This window comes from Impatiens glandulifera, chromosome 6 (assembly GCF_907164915.1).
Source record: "Impatiens glandulifera chromosome 6, dImpGla2.1, whole genome shotgun sequence".
Taxonomy (NCBI): Eukaryota; Viridiplantae; Streptophyta; class Magnoliopsida; order Ericales; family Balsaminaceae; genus Impatiens; species Impatiens glandulifera.
In genome coordinates, this window is record NC_061867.1 from 12,266,684 (window position 1) to 12,287,474 (window position 20,791).

General features: G+C 30.1%; 2 protein-coding genes and 1 non-coding gene across 6 annotated transcripts; 2 read left to right on the forward strand and 1 right to left on the reverse strand.

The window, feature by feature from the left end:
- Positions 1 to 1,363: 1,363 nt before the first annotated feature.
- Positions 1,364 to 6,719, forward strand: LOC124941265 (E3 ubiquitin-protein ligase COP1-like). Its single transcript, XM_047481561.1, has 13 exons — positions 1,364 to 1,880; positions 2,038 to 2,115; positions 2,506 to 2,661; positions 2,743 to 3,144; positions 3,234 to 3,391; positions 3,495 to 3,560; positions 4,434 to 4,512; positions 4,780 to 4,935; positions 5,034 to 5,132; positions 5,651 to 5,755; positions 5,847 to 6,026; positions 6,105 to 6,215; positions 6,291 to 6,719. The coding sequence occupies exons 1-13, from the start codon at positions 1,530 to 1,532 to the stop codon at positions 6,459 to 6,461; spliced, it is 2,112 nt and encodes a 703-aa protein (XP_047337517.1). The 5' UTR covers positions 1,364 to 1,529; the 3' UTR covers positions 6,462 to 6,719.
- Positions 6,720 to 13,562: 6,843 nt separating this feature from the next.
- On the forward strand, positions 13,563 to 17,954 carry LOC124941266 (E3 ubiquitin-protein ligase COP1-like). Of its 4 annotated transcripts, XM_047481565.1 has the most exons (13): positions 13,564 to 14,055; positions 14,146 to 14,226; positions 14,489 to 14,644; positions 14,725 to 14,796; positions 14,866 to 14,922; positions 15,026 to 15,156; positions 15,258 to 15,323; positions 16,146 to 16,224; positions 16,355 to 16,510; positions 16,611 to 16,709; positions 17,079 to 17,363; positions 17,439 to 17,549; positions 17,624 to 17,952. In XM_047481565.1, exons 1-13 carry the CDS (start codon positions 13,735 to 13,737, stop codon positions 17,792 to 17,794), a joined length of 1,785 nt encoding a protein of 594 aa, XP_047337521.1. In that variant the 5' UTR covers positions 13,564 to 13,734; the 3' UTR covers positions 17,795 to 17,952. The 4 variants fall into 4 exon arrangements, with proteins under 4 accessions (XP_047337519.1, XP_047337518.1, XP_047337521.1 ...); XM_047481563.1 differs by having other exon boundaries at positions 13,563 to 14,055; positions 14,869 to 14,922; positions 17,079 to 17,549; positions 17,627 to 17,954; XM_047481562.1 differs by having other exon boundaries at positions 13,563 to 14,055; positions 17,079 to 17,549; positions 17,627 to 17,953.
- Positions 17,955 to 19,352: 1,398 nt separating this feature from the next.
- Positions 19,353 to 19,480, reverse strand: LOC124944165. Its single transcript, XR_007099825.1, has one exon. It is a non-coding gene; the product is annotated as a small nucleolar RNA snoR111 (small nucleolar RNA).
- Between the last annotated feature and the right edge of the window lie 1,311 nt (positions 19,481 to 20,791).

Below are 20,791 nucleotides of genomic sequence, written 5' to 3' on the forward strand. Positions count from 1 at the left end.
AAATGATTAATTTTCTATTTTTATATAGATTCATAATAAAAGAATAACATTTTTGTATAGATACACAATTTTAAATATTTCAACAACCAAATCTGTCAAGAACTAAATTATATATGACAAAAAAGTACTTTTCAAATTGGGTCATTCATAAATAAAATTAATGAGTTGAAAAATTAGGTGTATATAAAATTTTAAATTAAAAATTTAACAAAATAACAAATAACAATAATTAAATGAAATTAATTTTATAAGTTTAAAAACTAAACCATGTTATTAAATGTTGAAAAAAAAACTATAAACTATTAAATTGAGATTTTAGATTTTTTTTTTCAAACTTTATAATTTGGAATTTATTAGGGTTAAAATTATACAAAAACGAGATTTTGTCTTAACAGTTTAGACGTAGTTAACTTATTATTTATGTGATATTTATAAATAATTAAATAAAATATTTATATCATTAATTTTATTACCGAAATTTAGCGAATTAAGATGTTTATCTACTGTATTTTAGAGAATCGACAAAACTCTAAATTCACTTAAATTCGGTAGTTAAATGTGTGACATTAATATTTTATTTATTTATTTATTTATAAATATCATATAAATAATAAGTTAATGATATTTGAATCCGTTAATATAAAAAAAAAATCGTATAATTTTAACAATAAATAGTTCTAAATTGTAAAGTTTGAAAGAATATATTCCCAATATTCATGAATATTGACACTTATGGTTGATTCCAAATTTGTTTTTCTAGAAATTTATTTGGATTTTTTTTTTAAAAAAAATCTTGGTGAAAAAGTAGGATAATTAGGATTTTAATTTGTTAAATTACTATTAATTTTTAAAAAAATATTATAGTATATCAATTAATGAAAAATAATTATAAAAAATTAGGAAAAAATATCTAAAACAAAACCTACATCAGTTCCAACCAATATGCCATTTTTAGTACAAGCTTAAAAAAAATACAATTTTAAAAAATTATAAATCTTAAAATATATGTTTGAAATGATAATTTTAATTTTAATTTAGGAATCACTCAAACGACTACATTTCAATTTTTATGAGATACTAAAATATTACGGATTCAATTCCATAAAAGATGTAATTTGAGGTGAAGTAACACATGACTTTGAGTGTTTAATATTTTCCTTAATTCAAACAAAATTACTATTTTTTTAACCTATACAATTATAAATAAAAATTAAAAATCATTTTATGTGTACTAAAAACATTCAAAAACAAACCAACCACGGCGGCAAGTGGGTATCAAAAAGAGCAGTTACAAAACTTTTACAAAAATAAAAATAAAAATATAAAACCAAAATCGAATCAAATGTAAAACGGCCGCCCAACGTGGCCGGTTTCCACCCTCACAAATCCTCTCCTCCTCCTCTCTCTCTCTCCATCTCTCTCCCTAACGAAGATACAGTCCGTAGGTATGATACTCTCTGTAAATCAGCTCTTCATCCACAAAGATCTTCATCCCTATCCTCTTCTCAATCCAATCATCATCAAAATCCATGGGAGAAGCTTCCAGATCAATAGGACCGTTAGTTCCATCGGTAAAGTTATCCGAATCTTTAGAAGAAGAAGAAGAAGCAGCATCGGCTTCAGCTCCACCGACCGAGATTCTTATACCTCCGCCGGAAACTGTTTCAGAGGAGGAAATCGGAGGATTGGATATGGAGAAAGAGAAGGATTTCCTTTGTCCTATATGTATGGAGATAATTAAGGATGCGTTTTTAACTTCTTGTGGACATAGTTTCTGTTATATGTGTATCGTTCGTCATCTACAAAGCAAGAACGACTGTCCTTGTTGTGCTCACTATCTCACTTCAAATCATCTTTACCCTAATTTTCTACTCAATAAGGTTATTATTTTTAAGTGTTTTGTTATGGATAAGTTATTTATTAAACTAAACTTTCTTTATTCGTAGATCATATTATTTAGGAAATGTACCTTCATATTTCATAATTATTTCATAATTATTTCATGATTATCACTGAGTTCTGATTCTGAATCTGTAGTTATTGAAAAAGAATTCTGCAAGGCAAGTGGCAAAGTCTGCAACTCCATTTGAGAAGCTTCGTCTTGCACTGCAACAGGTTAGTAGAAAGAAACATTAAACCTGAATTCGCATGTGGATTGTGATAATCGGGTAATTGTAGTCAGGAGTAATGATTGAGAACGGAAATTTGGTATCATAAATGGTGTCGGGAATGATGTGACAACACGTGATTGAACTTGGAAAATGAAATTTCTTTATCATTACTCTTGTAGTTCTGGTAGGGACTAGTTCAATATAAGCTTGTAAAAGTTGTAATGGATATTTCTAGATGGGGGACATAAACACATTGTAGGTATTCCTGGTGTATTAATGTGGTCTCTTTTAGAGTTTTCATTCCATGCCATATGTTTCCTTCTTAAAGTCTGTCGTTGTTTTCAATTGGGTCCTACGGACAAATTATGATGGACTTTTATCTATATTTTGGCAGGGATGTGATGTATCAGTTAAGGAGCTAGATGGACTCTTGTCTGTTCTCTCAGACAAGAAAAAGAAAATGGAGCAAGAAGAAGCTGAGAATAATATGCAAATTTTGCTTGATTTTTTGCATTGTTTAAGGAAGCGAAAAACTGAAGAGCTTAATGAGGTAACTTAATTGATCTAGTATTTTTCTCTACTGACACCGAAAGAGAAATAGAATGACAACTTATTCGTTGTTTTCTCCTAGATTCAAAATGATCTCCAATTTGTCAAGGAAGACATCAATGTTGTGGAGAGACAAAGATTAGATTTATATAGGGTAAGAGAAAGATATTCAGTTAAACTGAGAATGCATGGTGGAGATCCTTCTGCAAAAAAACCATGGCCTCCACTGCCTGATAAGCACAGCTGTGGCACCACTTCTAGCATCCCAATGTCTCAGGGTCTTGGAAGCACCTCTGGTATCCCCATGTCTACTCAGGGTTTATGTCTGATGGGCTCAAGCAGTTTAGAAGATAGAAAAGTCGATAATAGGGCTCTTTTAAATTCTCAAGTAAATCAAAAGAAAGATGCTTATAGTGGTTCAGACCCACAGAATGCTTCTCAATCCGGTCTTGCTATAGCCAGGAAAAAAAGAGCCCTTACTCGGGTCAGAGCCCTTTCAAATTTATATATATTGTGAGTTTCCTTATATTAGTCTGGTAAATCAGTTCTCATTCTTGCCACTTAATTCAACAGTTCGGTGACTTGCAAGAGTGTTACTTGCATAAACGACGTGAGGGGAGTAGAAAGCTGCATAAACAGGAAGAGAGGGACTCTGATGTCACAAGGAGAGAGGGTTATCATTCAGGACTTGAAGATTTTCAAGCTGTACTTTCTACGTTTACGCGATACAGGTATTTTTCTTTTATATATGGTACGTTTGTTCATTTTATGCAGATTTTCTTGTCTGTTGCTGTATAAAAAATGTAACCTCGTGATCTTTGTTTATATGAGTAGCCGTTTGAGAGTCATTGCTGAACTTAGGCATGGTGATCTGTTTCACTCGGCGAATATTGTATCAAGGTGAGTTGAAGATGTCACACATTTTCTATGATTTCCTCTATTTAATAAAGAAAAGTAGCACAAATTAAATTGGGATTTTTTTTTATCCATTTACTCCCAACCTCCCAGAGCAGACAAACTCCACAGTTTATCTAAATTAGGGCTAGAAAACTCAAATCATGAGCTCATAAGGTGTATATCATGTAATTCGTTGAAACAAATTAATTGACTCAGATTGATAGATAATCTGTCAACATTGGCGGAATTTATTTAAACTGTTAGTTTGTTTTGTGTAGAAAAAAAGGTTTGCTAGGAGAAGTGTTGAAATCTTATTAATGCATTCTAGTATAATTAGTATTAATGGATAAAACTAAAATTTAATGCCTCCCTTAGTTGAGCATCAGTGAGACTACTGATCATGCTACAAGTATAATTTTAACAACATTATTCTACATGTCCTCATAAAAAAGTTGTTAGTTTTTGAAGAGAAGTATTGGTGGATAAAATGCTTTAGTAAGTTCTCTGATTAAATGAGTTCACAACTTTTAATTGATGATCAATCATGGGTTGAATCAAGTCATGAATTTAGCTGAAACTTGTGAGTGCATCAGTAATAGCGAGTTTCTATTCCATCTACGATTAGTTGTGCATAACGAGCTAATTATAATATACTTCAAAAACTCAGAAATTTGATTAGACTATGTTTTTAAATTTAACAATTTGAAGTGATTATTGATTCTATGTTTTTTATCCAGTTTAATTTGGTTTGGGCGGGTTGATATTCACCCCTATCCCATTTTAATGAACCTTGCTCCCATTTTCTCTTTCAATCTTTTTGTTCTATGTATGATCAATAATGAACTAATCTTAGCTCGACCTTCTTCCTTGTCTCAGTATTGAATTTGATAGAGACGATGAACTGTTTGCCACAGCTGGAGTTTCAAGGCGAATCAAGATTTTCGAGTTTTCATCGGTATGCTCCAATGACTACTTAATATTTGAGCAGCACTTTGTTTAGTTACTGACTGTTTGGACGCAAGTGTCATTTGTTTTTGGGAAAAGTTAGTAGTTTGATGATCTTAGACTTGTCTCATATAGTCTTAATTATTGACAGTACATTCATATTCTCCTGAGACATTGTCCATTTCTATTTTTAATTTAGAATTCTGCAAATTTATTCTTAGATGATAAATTATGGAATAGAAATCTATAGAATGATATATATATTTTTCTGTGTTAGGTGGTGAATGAACCAGCAGGTAATCAATGTCCCGTTGTGGAAATGTCTACAAGATCCAAACTTAGTTGTTTGAGCTGGAATAAATACACAAAGAACCATATAGCTAGTAGTGATTATGAAGGGATAGTGACAGTTTGGGATATAGTTACTCGCCAGGTATTTTTCATTACCAAGACTTCTCTCAATTTGTCCTTCAAATATTGTGGTCAAGATGCTTGATACTACTTCATCTGAAGCATTTGAGATTTCTGTAGAGTGTAATGGAGTATGAGGAGCATGAAAAACGGGCATGGAGTGTTGATTTTTCGCGCACAGAACCGTCAATGCTGGTGTCAGGAAGTGATGATTGCAAGGTACTCATCGCGTTTATATTCATCCATAGGCTACAAATGGCTCTGACTCCCATCAAACACGTAAAAGTATGCATGAAATCATTGATTTTCAAGGCATATGTTGTAAGGCAAATAAAACTACAACACACTTAGTGTAAAAGATCTAGAATTTATAACAGAATGAGACGAGAACAAGAGAATATTATAGATGAGAAAGGAATATCCTAAGCTAGAGGGTGAATTAGTCCGTCTTTCAACATATAACATCCGATACATATTATCTTAACTATTCCTCTATTTATAATAGGCTTAGTCGGGCCCTTCAAGGCCTATGGCCATTACATTTAGCCTATTTCGAAACTGCTATTTTGTCACAATCATGATTTTACTTAGAAATCGACAAAATAAAGTTGAAAGTGATATTATTTTTTGGATCATGATCCAAACATAATAAATGGGAAAGATTCATGAATATGTGTCTCATTAAGTTCTGTTTCCAACTAATAAGGTATCCTACATATATTCTACTTATTTGGCAGGTGAAAATTTGGTGTACTAAACAAGAGGCGAGCGTTCTTAATATCGACATGAAAGCAAATATATGTTCGGTCAAGTATAATCCAGGATCTAGCATGCATATCGCGGTTTGTCCAATCTCTGTTTGCCATACATACATCCCTTTTAAACTGTTGATCGATTTTGCTATAATCTTCTTCATCATCATGTTTTGTTCAGGTTGGTTCGGCTGATCATCACATTCACTACTATGACTTGAGAAATGTCAGTCAGCCTCTACACGTTTTCAGCGGCCATAGAAAAGCAGTTTCTTATGTGAAATTCATGTCTAACAATGAGCTTGCTTCTGCTTCCACTGATAGTACTTTGCGATTGTGGGATGTAAAAGATAACATACCCGTAAGTTGTCATCAGTTATGCCCTTTCGTAGTGTCACTATTGTAAATTACCCATAATCTTCATCTTCTTTTCCTTCAGTTGCGCACATTTAGGGGTCATACAAATGAGAAGAATTTCGTAGGACTCTCGGCCAATGGAGAATACGTTGCTTGTGGGAGTGAAACAAATGAAGTTTTTGTCTATCACAAGGTTATATATTGATAATTTTATTATTTTTCAAATAATGCAATGGACTATATATATCTAACTATGATTCAATAACAGGCCATCTCAAGACCTGCAGCTTGGCACAGGTTTGTTTCTTCGGATGTTGACGAAGCAGAAGAGGATGCAGGTTCATATTTCATAAGTGCAGTGTGTTGGAAAAGTGACAGCCCGACCATGCTAAGTGCAAACAGTCAAGGAACTATTAAAGTTCTCGTTCTCGCGACTTGATTCTCGCGACTTGATTCGGTATTCAGTTTCTTTGATGATTGATTATTGAATATTTTTTCCTTTTTTCTTATGGTGTTGCTAAACCACATCAGATGAAAAGGCTTCAGTCTTGTAATGAAAATTGTATTATTTATAACCAAGCAGTCTATGCTAAGGTCTAATGTTGTTATTATTTAAGTGTAGAAAAAGAGATGGGGAAAAATTACTGTTATAATAATAGTAATTTATTTATTATAAATATAAGGTTGCTTTTGAATATTTCATTGCACTTGTTGGTTCATTTTTAATGAGCTAATTAATTAATATATTTCATTGATTGATTTTGTTCTTTTCTTCAATATTTGCACTTGTGGTGTAGTTAGTTAAAAATTATGAGTAATTTATATTTTCTTACTTTAAACTTGACAAGTTAACCCTTACATATATTTTTTTTCAACGTTTTAAATTTATTTTTAATTTTTAGTTTTTTAATTAATAATATTATATATATATATATATATATATATTGAAATACTAAATAAAAATAATTAATTGTATTATATTTTGACATATTATAAATTAATAAATATTAAATTTATGACTCAATTGTGATACTTGATTCACTTCTATCAATGAGGTAGAATTTTGAGCTCTAACGGTGAAATTTAAATTATTACCATTTTAGCAATGGAAGGATTTTTAAAAATATTTTTAAACTGACCTAATTTTTTTTATTCTAAAGTTATTTTATTTTTAAAACTAAATTGTTACGTCTTTATATATATATATATATAAAAAGTTATGCTTAATTTTTAAAGTGTCCGAATTATCGGGTTGAGAGATAGGATTAATTTGAATATATATGTGAGAGTAATGAATATTTGGATCGGATTGTGGATTGACCCGTCCATAAATTTAAAACGGTTAAAAATAAAATTAAAAATGTTATATTTATATTTCAAACTTGCAACCTAACAATAAAAACAAGTACAACTTTTAACCAACTAGGCTAATAAGATTTTATATTTTAAATTCAAAATTAAATTTGATAAACGCGAAACATTCTTAACAATATAAATTCAACTTTTTAACTAATTAATATATATATATATATATATATAATGATGTTTAATTTTTAAAGTGTCCGGATTGTCGGGTCAAGAGCTGTGGTTAATTTGAATATATATGTGAGAGTAATGTGAGTATTTGAGTCGGATTGTGAGTTGACCCGCCCATAAACTTAAAACGGTTAAAAATAAAATTTAAAATGTTATCCGTAATTTTTTTCACGATTTTTTATATTATTACTCTTGTACATGTATGGTTATTTGCTAGAGACATTTTGAATATTTTAAATTGTTTAAGGTGGTTTGAGTGATTATTTTTTTTGTTTTGGTTAAATTAGAAAAGAAATAAATTTAACCCATTAGAGTGAAAATAGTCGACCTAAGAAAAGGGTTTAATTTCCATTAAAAACGCTTTAAATGAAAACCATGATTGTGGAGTATTATGTCAGTTATTCTTAATTATAAATAAATTTAGTATTTATTTTTCACATCATTTCATAACGACATAATTTTGTGTACGACTAATCAATATTTTAAAATGAGTATTTTTTTTTTCATATTATACGCACAGTAAATGTTACTTAAAAAAATGTGTGATGCAAGAGAATGAAAAAATTGAAAAATAAGAAATTGTTATTGTTTTTATAAATATTATAAATTAGTTAAAAAATAAAATACTATGTTAAAAATGACTCAAGAGTCTTAAATGATAATTGGATTATTTTAGTTATATATATAAATGTTACTAGTGTTAAATACAAACAAATATATTTTTGTTTTGAATTAAGGAGTATTACTTCACAATAATAAAAACGTTAACCGTGGAAATCAAATCGGATACTTTTTTATTAAATAAAATAATTATATTATTTTCAAAAAGTTATATTATTAAATAAAAAGTTTTAAAAAAAGTTCAATAAAAATAATTTAAAAAATGGAAAAATAAAATAATAAATTTAAATTTATAAAAATATATTTAATTAAAGATTTTAACTTTTAAAATTAGTAAAGAATGTATTTTATATTTATTTGATGATATTTTAATCAAAATTAAAATTTTAAGCAATAATATGAAAATTATCCTACAAATATTATCTTTATTATAAGTTACCTAATATATTCCATATATATAAATTGGAGCTTCATTCCTTTTTTTTTATAGATATTATACCCTAGAAGATGTAAGGCTTTTGTATTGCTAGGTGAAGTCTTTTTTTAATGAAAATAAATAAATTTTAGAGAAGTTAAAAAAACATTTTTTTCTTGACTACAGTGATGAGTCTTCTAGCATTGCAGCTGTCTTGTTTCTTTTTTCATCAATTAAATGTTATTGTATTTGGTTACGTTTATCATCCTATTAGGTTATATCAATTTTTTTTGTCTCGAATTTTTATAATCTGAATAATACTTTCAATCGTTAGTGGGTCGTTTGCTGCTCATATTCTCTGATTGTGTTGATGATCATTTCTTGTGTCCGTGCATGTTCCCTTATTAGCATAAAATGAGATAAATAATCAAACTTGAATTTTTTTTTTCAATAAAAAGTTATTGGATTTGATCATATACAAGACTATATTAGACTATATAGGTAAATTATTTGATTTCGACTATATATGTAAATTATCCATTTTCACTTGACAGAATCTTAATTTTTCGACGTTGTTTATCAACCCTCGGTTAAAGATAATTTTAATTACCGCTCATAATATTTGGTAGAGATTCTCTAACAACGTTTTATTAATTTGTTCGGTTTGTTCTATTTAACACTCATTGTTTAGAAACTCAAATGAGTTCATATTTAAAAAAAACTTAAAAAAATTGAATAATCGTTGAATCTTCTCATGAAAGATTTATTTTTGTAAATTATTTATACAATTTGATATCTAAATCATTAATTATTTATTTTGATTTTAAATATATTATTTTGTATTATTTACTAGTTAATACTTTGGTATCTCGCTCTTGTCAAAACAATTTCAAATCTCTCATTGTAGGCCATTGATCGAAAATGTAAAGAACTTTATCATGAGATGGGCTACAAAGAGATTATCTTATGCGGGACAGATTGAATTAGTCATGAGAGTTGCTATGAGCATCATTAGATATTGGGCATAATAGATGGTCCTCTCAAAGAAAATTATGAAAGAGCTTGATCAATTGATGAGGAACTTCATCTATGGAACTCAAGGGCTCAGAGGCAAAATGGTGAAGTGGCTTGATTGTTTGTAAGCCGAAGGAAGAAAGTGGAATTGGAATTAAAGACTACGTTACTTGGAATAAAACTCTCACCTATCGACATTTTGGACAATGAAGAAAAAACAAGACTCGTTATGGGTCAGATGCGTTCATTCGAGGTTCATTAGAAAGGAAATCAACATCTGAACGTGCAAAATCAAGTTGGAAATGGCATGGTTCCTTGAAAAAATTATGAAGCTCAAAGATAGTGTTGATAAGATGATCAAACTTCACATTGGAAATTGGAACAAAACTCTATTTTGGCATGACTACTGTCTAATAAGTCAAAATGGGAAAAATGGAATAACCTTCTCAGGGGAATTTCTGTCACTTTAATAATTGTGAGGATTCTCGAGTATGGAGTATTGAAAATGAAGGCAAGTTTGATTTGGGATTAGCATGGGATATTATTCGCGATAAAGGATAGGTGATTCTATGGTCCCATTAAGTGTGGTCCACGAAAGTTATTCATAGACACAAATTCATTTTGCGGTTAGTGTTCCGTAAAAGACTTACACACGCTATCAAATTAAGAAGTATATGAATATCCCGGATCCTAGTTGCCTTATTTGTATGGGAAATGAGGAGACCATTGACCATCTCTTTGGGGAATGCCCATTTACTTCCTTGCTTTGGGATAAGTTCTCTGCATCAATGAGTCTTCTTAACTTCCCAAAAGAATGGACTAATATCAAGAAAATGACAATCATCAAGACAAAGGGTAATGACTTTAGTTCAAATGTCTTTAAGTGCTTCTTTGCAAACATTGTTTTATATATTTGGATGGAGAAGAATGCAAAAGCATTTTCAAGGGTTCGAAATGATATGAAATTTGTTTGGATTGAAATTATCTTTGATGGAAACTCACTCATTCGAACGTGGAGGAGAATTCCCACTTGATATGAGAAAATTACATTTACTTCTGATTTTAAGGCGCTCTAAGCTTCTTTGTTTGTGTCTTTCACTTTTTTTTTTCACATTTTGGTTATTTTTTATATTTTCATATTGTTGGTTCATTCATGTTTTGCAAAGGTTTGTTATGCCTGAATCCTGAACTCTTGTATTTCTTTAACCTTTTTGGGTCTTTTTATTCAATGACATTAGGTTGTTTTCTAAAAAAATTTTGATATATTTTGTAGGTTGAAAATAAAGACAAAGAGAGTAAAGAAAAATTAAATTCAAACAAACTTCAAGGCTGAAAAGGGATTGTGATCCAGTACAACCAAAAATAGAAGAAAAGGTTGCAACAGACCACACAACCATCAGATGAGCGCATAAGCCTCATTAAATGAACAACAGTAAATCGCGTGCTTAATGTAATGGAAGGAACATGCTTCCGTGCAGAACCGAATCAACTAACACGCGCCTTAACGTCGTAGCACAAACGTAGACGGAGCGCCAAATACTGACAGAACGCGGATGGAATGCCCAGGCGTCTGTGCATTAGCCCAAAACGACGTCTTTTTTAATCCTAGATCGTCTTCTTCATCGCGACGAACAAGATAATGATCAGCCGTAACTTTTGATTTTTTAAAGATGGAACTACGTCGATACTCAACCAAATTGGATGATTTAAAAGCTGAAATGATCACCCTAACATGGTGATCATTTCACCTATGATCAACTGCCTAAACAAATGAAGTTGATCAAGAATAGACAAAAATCATTAATGACATTTTATATGAAATTCGAGCCACTTGCATTAACAACGATTTAGAGAGACTATAAATAGCCTTCTCCGCCAAGACGCATCAAAGGAGAACAACTTCAAGCCTCCAATCTAACACTTACAAAATCCGTCAATAAATTTCTCAAGCATTTTGAAAATTTTAGAAATTTTGTATAAGGCTCTAAGGTTTGTTTCTAAATAATTTCAAAGCTTTATAAAGAGTTCAGGAGTATTCTTCAACTCAATGTAAGCTTCAATTAATCTTGTAATTTCAATTACATATTCAAATTGAAATATTTACATTTCAGTTCGACCAATTTTGAATACTGTTTGATTGCTTAATTTCTTGATCTAAAAAGGATCCAGAGATCATTTAAAAGCTTTTCGCTGAATTCAATTCGAACGAATCAAGTTAAATAAAAAACACCCAAATTTGATTTTAAAAATCTCAAAATCGGATTTTTGTTCTTGAGCTTTAGTTCAAAAATTACAGTATGAAAAGTTTCCTAACATGTTAGGCGTAATTTCGGATTAATTCCAATCAGTTTTAAACATATTTGTTTGAAAATCAAAATTTTCAAAAATCTGGAAAAATCTTGTTCTTGAATTAATCAAAATAGATGGTTAGTGTTAATGTTTTGGTTTCATTTGATCCTAATATGTATAAGGAAGTTATTGGTAAGCTCCTTATACTCAATTGAATCTTAAATAACAAAAACCCGTTTTTTTGCCCCAAAACTATTTGGATCGAAGGATGAAAGCTCCAATCAAAATCCCAAAACCTGAACATACCCTGTTGTTGGAGGTTGAAGACGACTGATGGTCTTCATCCTGACTTGGTTTTCGACTAAGAAAACCAGCCACTCCTCGCGTCCGATCAAGAAATTCTAGCATCCGACCGAGAATTCCACCTTGCCTTAGTTTCAACCGAGAAAATCAGTCACTCCTCGCATCCGACTGAGAGATCCTAACATCCTACCGAGAGATCCTAACATCAGATCGAGGATTTTGCCTTGGCTTGGTTTTTGATCGAGAAAATCAACCCACACTCATCTTCTGACCGAGAGCTTTGTCTTGGTATGGTTTTCGACCGAGAAAACCAGTTAGTCATGGTTTTCAACCGAGGATCAACACGCACGACCGAAGTTCAGCCTCAGTGTTGACCGAGTGCCAAGACCCGTTAACTTCAAGTTAACACCGGCCCAGACCCGCGTATTTGACCCATTTCGCAACTCGAACACCTATTTAAGGGCCTATTTGTTTGGGGTTTTAATTTCAAATTGTTTTTTAACAATTAGAAGCCCTACACTATTTTTAAAAATCTGGAAAAAAATATATAAAGCGATTTTAAAATATTTTAAAAATATTTTTTAGAAAAAATATTGATAAAGGCATATTTGAATATATTTTTAAATTCAAATACCTTAACCTAGTATTTTCAGGTATTTTCCTCAATAATTATTAACATCAATTGGCAATTACCAGCATTAAAAATATTATTTTATAATTTTAAATAAAAAAAATATATATGCATATCTATTATTTGAAAAATAATTAGTTAAATAAAACATAATAAAACTAATTTTTTAAAACTAACAAAATTTCATTAAATAAAAACCGTTTCTTAAATGGCATGAAAGACAGTGCAAAAAATTTTTCTCGCATATCTCAAACATCGAACTCAAATTACGAAGTATTTTATTATTTTAAATTTAAAATCAATTATCAACTCCATAATCTAATAATAAATAATCTAAACTTACCATAAAAATTAATTATTATTATTAGAATTAATCTTAATATAAATCTTTAAAAAAATGTTAGATTAATATATATATTCAAATGAGGAGTGATAGAGTGAGGGAATGACATTACATCACATTTTGGTTGGAAAATGTAAAAGTGGAATGAAAGAGAAAAAAAAGAAAAATTATTTTATTTTTTCAGCGAATAAGATTATGCCACGTCATTCCCTCACCTAATCATTTCTCTATTCAAATTGAGTTAAAATAATTAAAAACAGTAGAGATAACAAACCCAAAGATGAAGAAACTTTAAGAAATAAAAAAAAAAAAAAAATGTTGAACGTCGGCTCAACGTGGCCAGTTTCCAGCCTCACATCTCCACCTCCTTCTTCTTCACTCTCCCTCTTTCCAAAGGCGATACAATCCATAGGTATGTATGTATCATACTCTCCATTAACAACCTTTCTTCATCTTTCATTAATCTATCATCACAACTTCATCATTATCCTCTCTTCATTATCAAATCATCAAAATTCCACAGAAATCGAATCATTGCATGTTGATTTAGACCACAAGGCATGGGAAAAGTGCCAAGGTCAATAGGAATTCGAGTTCCATCAGTGAAATTAGACCTAATTTCATCTGAACCACTACAAGAACAGGCATCCACTTCCGCCCCACCGCCAACAGAAGAAACCGGAGGAGGATTGGATATGGAAAACAACGATTTCCTTTGCCCTATATGCATGCAGATAATTAATGACGCCTTTTTGACTTCTTGCGGCCACAGTTTCTGCCACATGTGTATCATGCAGCATCTCCAGACCAAAAACGACTGTCCTTGCTGTTTTCACTATCTCACTTCAAACCATCTCTACCCTAATTTTCTACTCAATAAGGTTATTTAAGTACCCAAAAGTTCATAGTTAATCAAAATTGCATCTTTAGATTTATACTAATTTTGATTTCAAATCTGTCTTCCTTTGTAGTTATTGAAAAAAAGTTCTATAAGAGGGCAAGTACCAAACCCTGCATCTCCATTTGAGAAGCTTCATCTTGCACTACAACAGGTTAGTAGAAAAACCCTCATTAAAGACAACCCACTCAAAACGTTTCCATATGAAATCGAATCCGTGACCTTTTGGTCTCTTGATAATGATGATATGAAGTTTCTCGCTTTGTTCTACCTTGTATACTGTTTTTCTTTCTAGATTGTTTCCATTAGCACATTGTAGGTGTTTCTGATGTCATGCATGTGTTTCTTTCTTAAAGTCTTGTCTTATCATTGCTTGAAACAAATTATGATTGACTTTTGAAATCTCGTTTTGGAAGGGATGTAATGTATCAGTTAAGGAGCTAGATAGTCTTTTGTCTGTTCTCTTGGACAAGAAAAAGAAAATGGAGGAAGAAGATGCTGAGAGTAATATGCAAACTCTGCTTTATTTTTTGCATTGTCTATGGAAGAAAAAAATTGAAGAGCTTAATCAGGTAACTAAATTAATCTATCCTATTTCTATATTAGCAAGAGATTGAAATAGAATGACAACTCATTACTTGTTTCCTTCTAGATCCAACATGATCTACAATATATTGAGGAAGACATCAATGTTGTGGAGGGACGAAAAATAGATCCATACATGGTAAGAGAAAGATATTCAGTTAATTTGAGAATGTTTGTTGGAGATGCTTATAGTGGTTTTGACCTACAGCAGGACGTTTCTCAATCTGGTCTTGCTATAGCTATGAAAAATACAGTTCAGAATAAGGTCAGAGCCCTTTCAAATTCCTTCTATTATAGGAGTTAATAATGAATTTCTTTATATTAGTCTGGTAAAGTTTTGTTCTCATTATTGTCCATTGATTCAACAGTTGGGTGACTTGCAAGAGTGTTACTTGCAAAATCGACGTGAAGAGAGGGACCCTGAGGTCAAAAGGAGAGAGGGTTATCATTCAGGACTTGAAGATTTTTATGCTGTATTTACTACGTTTACGCGATACAGGTATTTTTCTTTATATATAGTTCGTTTGTTCATTTTATGCAGATTTTTTTGTCAGCTGCTGTATAGAAATGTAACCTCATGATCTTTGTTTTTGTGAGTAGCCGTTTGGAAGTAATTGCTGAACATAAGCACTGCGATATGTTTCACGCAGCCAATATTGTATCGAGGTGAGTTGATGTTGTACATTTTCCTCTTTTGAATAAAAAGTAGCGTAAATTAAATTGAGAGTTCTGTTTATCCATTTACTATGAGTAGAAAACTCAAATCATGGGTTCACAAGCTGTATATCATAAGTTGCTATAAATCTTGTATCTAGCAAATTAATTGACTCAATTTGATGAATAATCTGTCAACATTGGCTAGGAATTTGTTTAAATATGCTATTGTTATTTGATAGGAGAAAGGTTGAAATCTTATTAATGTAATCTATATAAATAGCATAATGTTTAAAACTAAAATTTATGTCGCCCTAAGTCAAGCATCAGCGAGACTTACTGATCCTGCCACGAATTTAAATTTAACTACTTTCTTCTACAATATGTCCAAATTATGAAGTTAGTTTTTTAAGAGTAGTGGTGGTGGATAAAATATGCTTTAGTCTGTTCGCAGTTCGGTTCTAATGCTATACTGGGTGCCAGCCTAAATACATTCAAAACTTGTAATTGATGATCATGTGTTCAATCAAGTCATGAACGTAGCTGAGTAACTTGTGGGTGCTTCTGTAATAGCAAATTAATCTTCCATCTATACCACAATACGAGCTAATAGAAACATACTTCAAAAGCACAAAAAATTAATTAGACTATTTTTTTTAATTGAACAATTTGAAGTGAAGTTCTTTGTTTTTTTTATCTAGTTTAATTCGGTTTGGACTGGTTGATTATCACTCATAACCCATTTTAAATGAAGCTTGCTCCCATTTTCTCTTTCATTCTTTTTATTCTATCTATGTTTAATTAATCTTAGCATGACCTTTTTCCTTGTCTCAGTATTGATTTTGATCGAGATGATGAACTGTTTGCCACAGCTGGAGTTTCAAGGCGTATCAAGATTTTTGGGTTTTCATCGGTATGCTCCAATGACTACTTAATATTTGAGCAGCACTTCTATTTTAATTTAGATTTCTGCTAATTTTTTCTTAGATGATAAATTACAGAATATAAATATATTGAATGATTTATATATTTATCTGTGTTAGGTGGTGAATGAGCCAACAAGTAATCAATATCCTGTTTTGGAAATGCCTACAAGATCGAAACTTAGTTGTTTGAGCTGGAATAAGTATACAAACAACCTTATAGCTAGTAGTGATTATGAAGGAATAGTGACAGTCTGGGATATAGCTACAGGCCAGGTATTTTTCATTACAAAGACTTCTCCTCCCAAATTGTCCCTCGAATATTGTTGTCGATATGCTTGATACTAGTTCATCTGAAACATTGAGATTTCTGTAGAGTGTGATAGAGTACGAGGAACATGAAAAGCGAGCTTGGAGTGTTGATTTTTCGCGCACAGAACCGGCAATGATGGTGTCTGGAAGTGACGATGGCAAGGTACTCATCCGTGTTTATATTCATCCATAGGCTGCAATTGCTCTTATTCCCATCATACACATAAAAGTATGCATAAAATCGTTGATTTTCAAGGCATATCTTAAGAAAAGTAAAACTATAACACAACCATGATCAAGCAGCTTTTGAACCAACCATCTACTGAGATAATCAACAAAGTTAAAGTTGAGAGTGCTTTATTATTTTTGGATTCTTTTGGTATAGATAGCATAATAAATGGGAAACATTTATTGTTTCTGTATTTGAATCAGGATCCAAATGAGAAATTTCCTAGATCGATGAATATGTGTCTCATTAAGTTGTGTTTCCAACTAATGAGGTATCCCTACATATATTCTACTTATTTGGCAGGTGAAAGTTTGGTCTACTAAACAAGAGGTGAGCATTATTAATATCGACATGAAAGCAAATGTATGTTCGGTCAAGTATAACCCAGGGTCTAGCATGCATATCGCGGTTGGTTCGGCTGATCATCACATATACTATTATGACTTGAGGAATTCCAGACATCCTATACAAATTTTCAGTGGACATAAAAAAGCAGTTTCTTATGTGAGATTCATGTCTAACAATGAGATTGCTTCTGCTTCCACTGATAGTACTTTGCGATTGTGGGATGTAAACGACGACAAACCTGTAAGTAGTCAATTATGTCCCTTTCATAGTGTCTCTAATGTAAATAAAATACCCATAATCTTGTTTTTTCTTCAGTTGCGCACATTTAGGGGTCATACAAATGACAGGAATTTCGTAGGACTATCGGCCAATGGAGAATACATTGCTTGTGGGAGTGAAACAAACGAAGTTTATGTCTATCACAAGGTTATATATTCCTATGTTTTCTTCCTTTTCAAATAATGCAAATTGACTATTTCTGACTATGTATGATTCAATAGCAGGGCATCCCAAGTCCGGCAGCATGGCACAGTTTCGAATGTTCAGAAGACACAGAAAAAGAAGATGCGGGACCCTATTTCATAAGTGCGATGTGCTGGAAAAGTGACAGCCCGACCATGTTATGTGCAAACAGTCGAGGAACTATTAAAGTTCTAGGACTTGCACCCTGATTTAAGGTTCAGTTTTTACTTTTTCTAATGGTGTTGCCAAAACCGAAAAATATTTAGTCTTGAATTGTAATATTTAGACTGGAGCAACATATATGGTGCTCAAATTTTGTTATTGTCAAAAATGGGTTAATGGCAAAAATCTATTTTCTATAAAAAAAAAAAAAAAAGAAGAAGAAAATTTGATTAATTATGATCTAGAAGAAGATTAGATTAGATCAATTTGATTAGTTGTTAAAATACTTAATATTTTAAAAAAATAAAATAACAACAATTATAATCAAAACAATTGTATATAGATTAGTAAAACTTAAAAACATACTTTTATCTTTGGACAAATTTTAAAAACAATTATATTTTTATTAATATTAGATTTTAAAAATTAAACAATTGAAATAAATAAGTTTATTGAATAGGTGGTATCCTATCATCTTGATATATATATATATATATATAATAATAAATTAGAAAACAACTTAAATATTAAGTCTTAATTGTAAGATATATAAAATAGATAAAATCGATCAATTACATAAAACCATATTAAATTATAATATTTGATTAAATATGATTTAAGTAATTAAATTTAATATTTTTATTTGTCTCAATATTAATATATATAATTTTGTTATTTAATATTTATCTCAATTTTTATTTGGGGATGGAACTTTGAAATTGTTCGAATTATCAAACTTATTTTAACATGATCTTTTACTTTTGAATTAATTTATTAAACAGTATAAACATAACTACTTTTTTTTCTAAAATATGAGACAGACCTTCTGTTATAAAGTTTTTAGAAAATAAATAAATAAATATATATCTATTGAAATTTGTTCAAATTTTTTTAATTAAATTACACATTTTTTATTCCAACACTAACTTTAACTAATTAAAATCAGGATACAAATATAACAATTCAAAACTCAACCAAAATAAGAGCCTTTTCAAATAATAATTAGGCAATTTTTAGTTTTATAAACCACTATTCAACTCCATAAATTATTGTTAAATTTAAAATTTTTTATAAGAATAATTTTTGTTATTATAATAAATCTATCTTTGTTAACTAATATTTATCTCAATTATTTATTTTTAAATTGTATAAACCTCTTAGATTCAACACAATAAAATTATTGTTAAATTTAAAAATTTGTTGTAATTAAATTTCATTAATATAATTATTATATAATACTGAAATCTATTTATATTTGTATAATTGATTTAATCCGATAGCTAATCCAAATGAATTCAGATGTCCATTAAACCTATAAAACATGGTTCTGTTTCTGTTTTCATACAGAGAACACCCGAGACAAATTATAATGGTATTTTCAATAATAGATTAGAAAACTTAATGGGTTTTTTTGAAAAAATAAGTTTTCATAATAAAAATAACAAAATTGAATTGTTAGTATGTCTTACGTATTTTTATTATAGATTCTGGTTTTAAACATAAATGGGCTATCATTAAGCAACCAACTCTACAAACCCTAACCCTAACATTGATCATGATACAATAGAAGAAGACATAAACAAATGAAAATCTGAATAGAGAGAGATGTGGAGGAGCAACAATCGAATCGTCAATGGAAGTAAATGACGACCGAAACGATATCTCGCCGTCATCGCTATTCCTCCCGATTAAATCGGATCTAAAGACACTTTTATAGTCTCCAATCCTTTAATAACCATCAAGAGGAATCAATCAATCAATTAATAAATCATCAAAAATGAAACCCTAGAAATATAAAAGAAAGTGAAAATGAAGAAGAAGATGATCTAAGAACTTGGCTGCTTACAGAAAACCAGATGGGTTTGATAATGAACGATTGCTGACGATGGATCTATTTATAGCATGGAGAGTTCCTACAAACCCTAAAAACCCTTTTCAATTATGGGCCTTCTGCCATCTAATAATAGAGAAAAACCCTAGCCCAATTCACTTAAATCTTTTTTTTAAAGAATTATTTAGATTAAATTTCCTTATGAATATAACTTAAGTAATCCACTTTTTCTATTAAATAAGTTTTTTTTTAACAATTAAAAAATTTATAATCAATTTTATCCATCTTGTTATTTAAAGAATTTTATATTATTATTTTTTTAATGAAAATATAAATAACTTAGTTAGACATAAATTTATATATATGAAAAATGTGTCCAACAATCCAAACTCTATGTCTCAATTTTAAAATAAAGTTTAAAAGAGCTTTCTCCAAGAACACCTAAACTCTTCTATGTGGGTCATGTGCATTGGTAATTTCTTTATTTTTTGTTTCAATGTAGGCTTACACTTTAATTTTGTGTTCCAAGTCCACAGATGTAATACTGTATTTTACTCTATAGTATAAAATTGAAATATTTACTCAGATTTTAAACTTTAGTTTTACTAAAAGAAACGATAATCTCAAGTTTTTTATCTTATGTATGTTGTTTTGTTTAAACGATTTTCATTTTGACTCAGTTTTAATTGGTCTAGTAACCTCAACCATTATATAGACATAATTGATTCCACTATTAATGAATTAAAAAAAATGATTTTTTTTCTTTAAAGTATAAAATAGAAGTATAGTCATTTGTTTTAATGATAATTTATTAACTGTTTTATTATTTATTTATAGTAAAGAAGGTTTTGTGTTTTTCTTTAGTCCATGGTCTAATTTAGCCTAGTTGAACTTGTGCTTTACAAAAAAAAAATCATCCAAGTCACACTTCTAATTATGTATGGATATTTTATTTATTATATTTATGCCTTTTATTGTGTTAATGAATTTGTTTTTTCAAATTTATTTACGTTCATTTTTTAATAATAGAGGTAATTAAGCTATGATATATGGTGTTAAATTTTCATTTGTCAAGTAAAAAGGAAATGAAATATATCTTTCATACAGAGACAATTTTACCTTTATCATTATCTAATCATTTGTATGAGTTTTCACTATTTTAATTAAATATGTAATATTTTGACAATATATTAGGATGGTAATTCATCCTAAC

Coding starts and splice junctions, on each gene's coding strand:
- LOC124941265 (XM_047481561.1), top strand. CDS start 1,530: ATGGGAGAAGCTTCCAGATCAATAGGACCGTTAGTTCCATCGGTAAAG. Junction 3,561..4,433: donor TCGGCGAATATTGTATCAAG/GTGAGTTGAAGA, acceptor TCCTTGTCTCAG/TATTGAATTTGATAGAGACG. Junction 4,936..5,033: donor GGGATATAGTTACTCGCCAG/GTATTTTTCATT, acceptor AGATTTCTGTAG/AGTGTAATGGAGTATGAGGA.
- LOC124941266 (XM_047481562.1), top strand. CDS start 13,735: ATGGGAAAAGTGCCAAGGTCAATAGGAATTCGAGTTCCATCAGTGAAA. Junction 14,797..14,865: donor GAAAAATAGATCCATACATG/GTAAGAGAAAGA, acceptor TTTGACCTACAG/CAGGACGTTTCTCAATCTGG. Junction 15,324..16,145: donor GCAGCCAATATTGTATCGAG/GTGAGTTGATGT, acceptor TCCTTGTCTCAG/TATTGATTTTGATCGAGATG.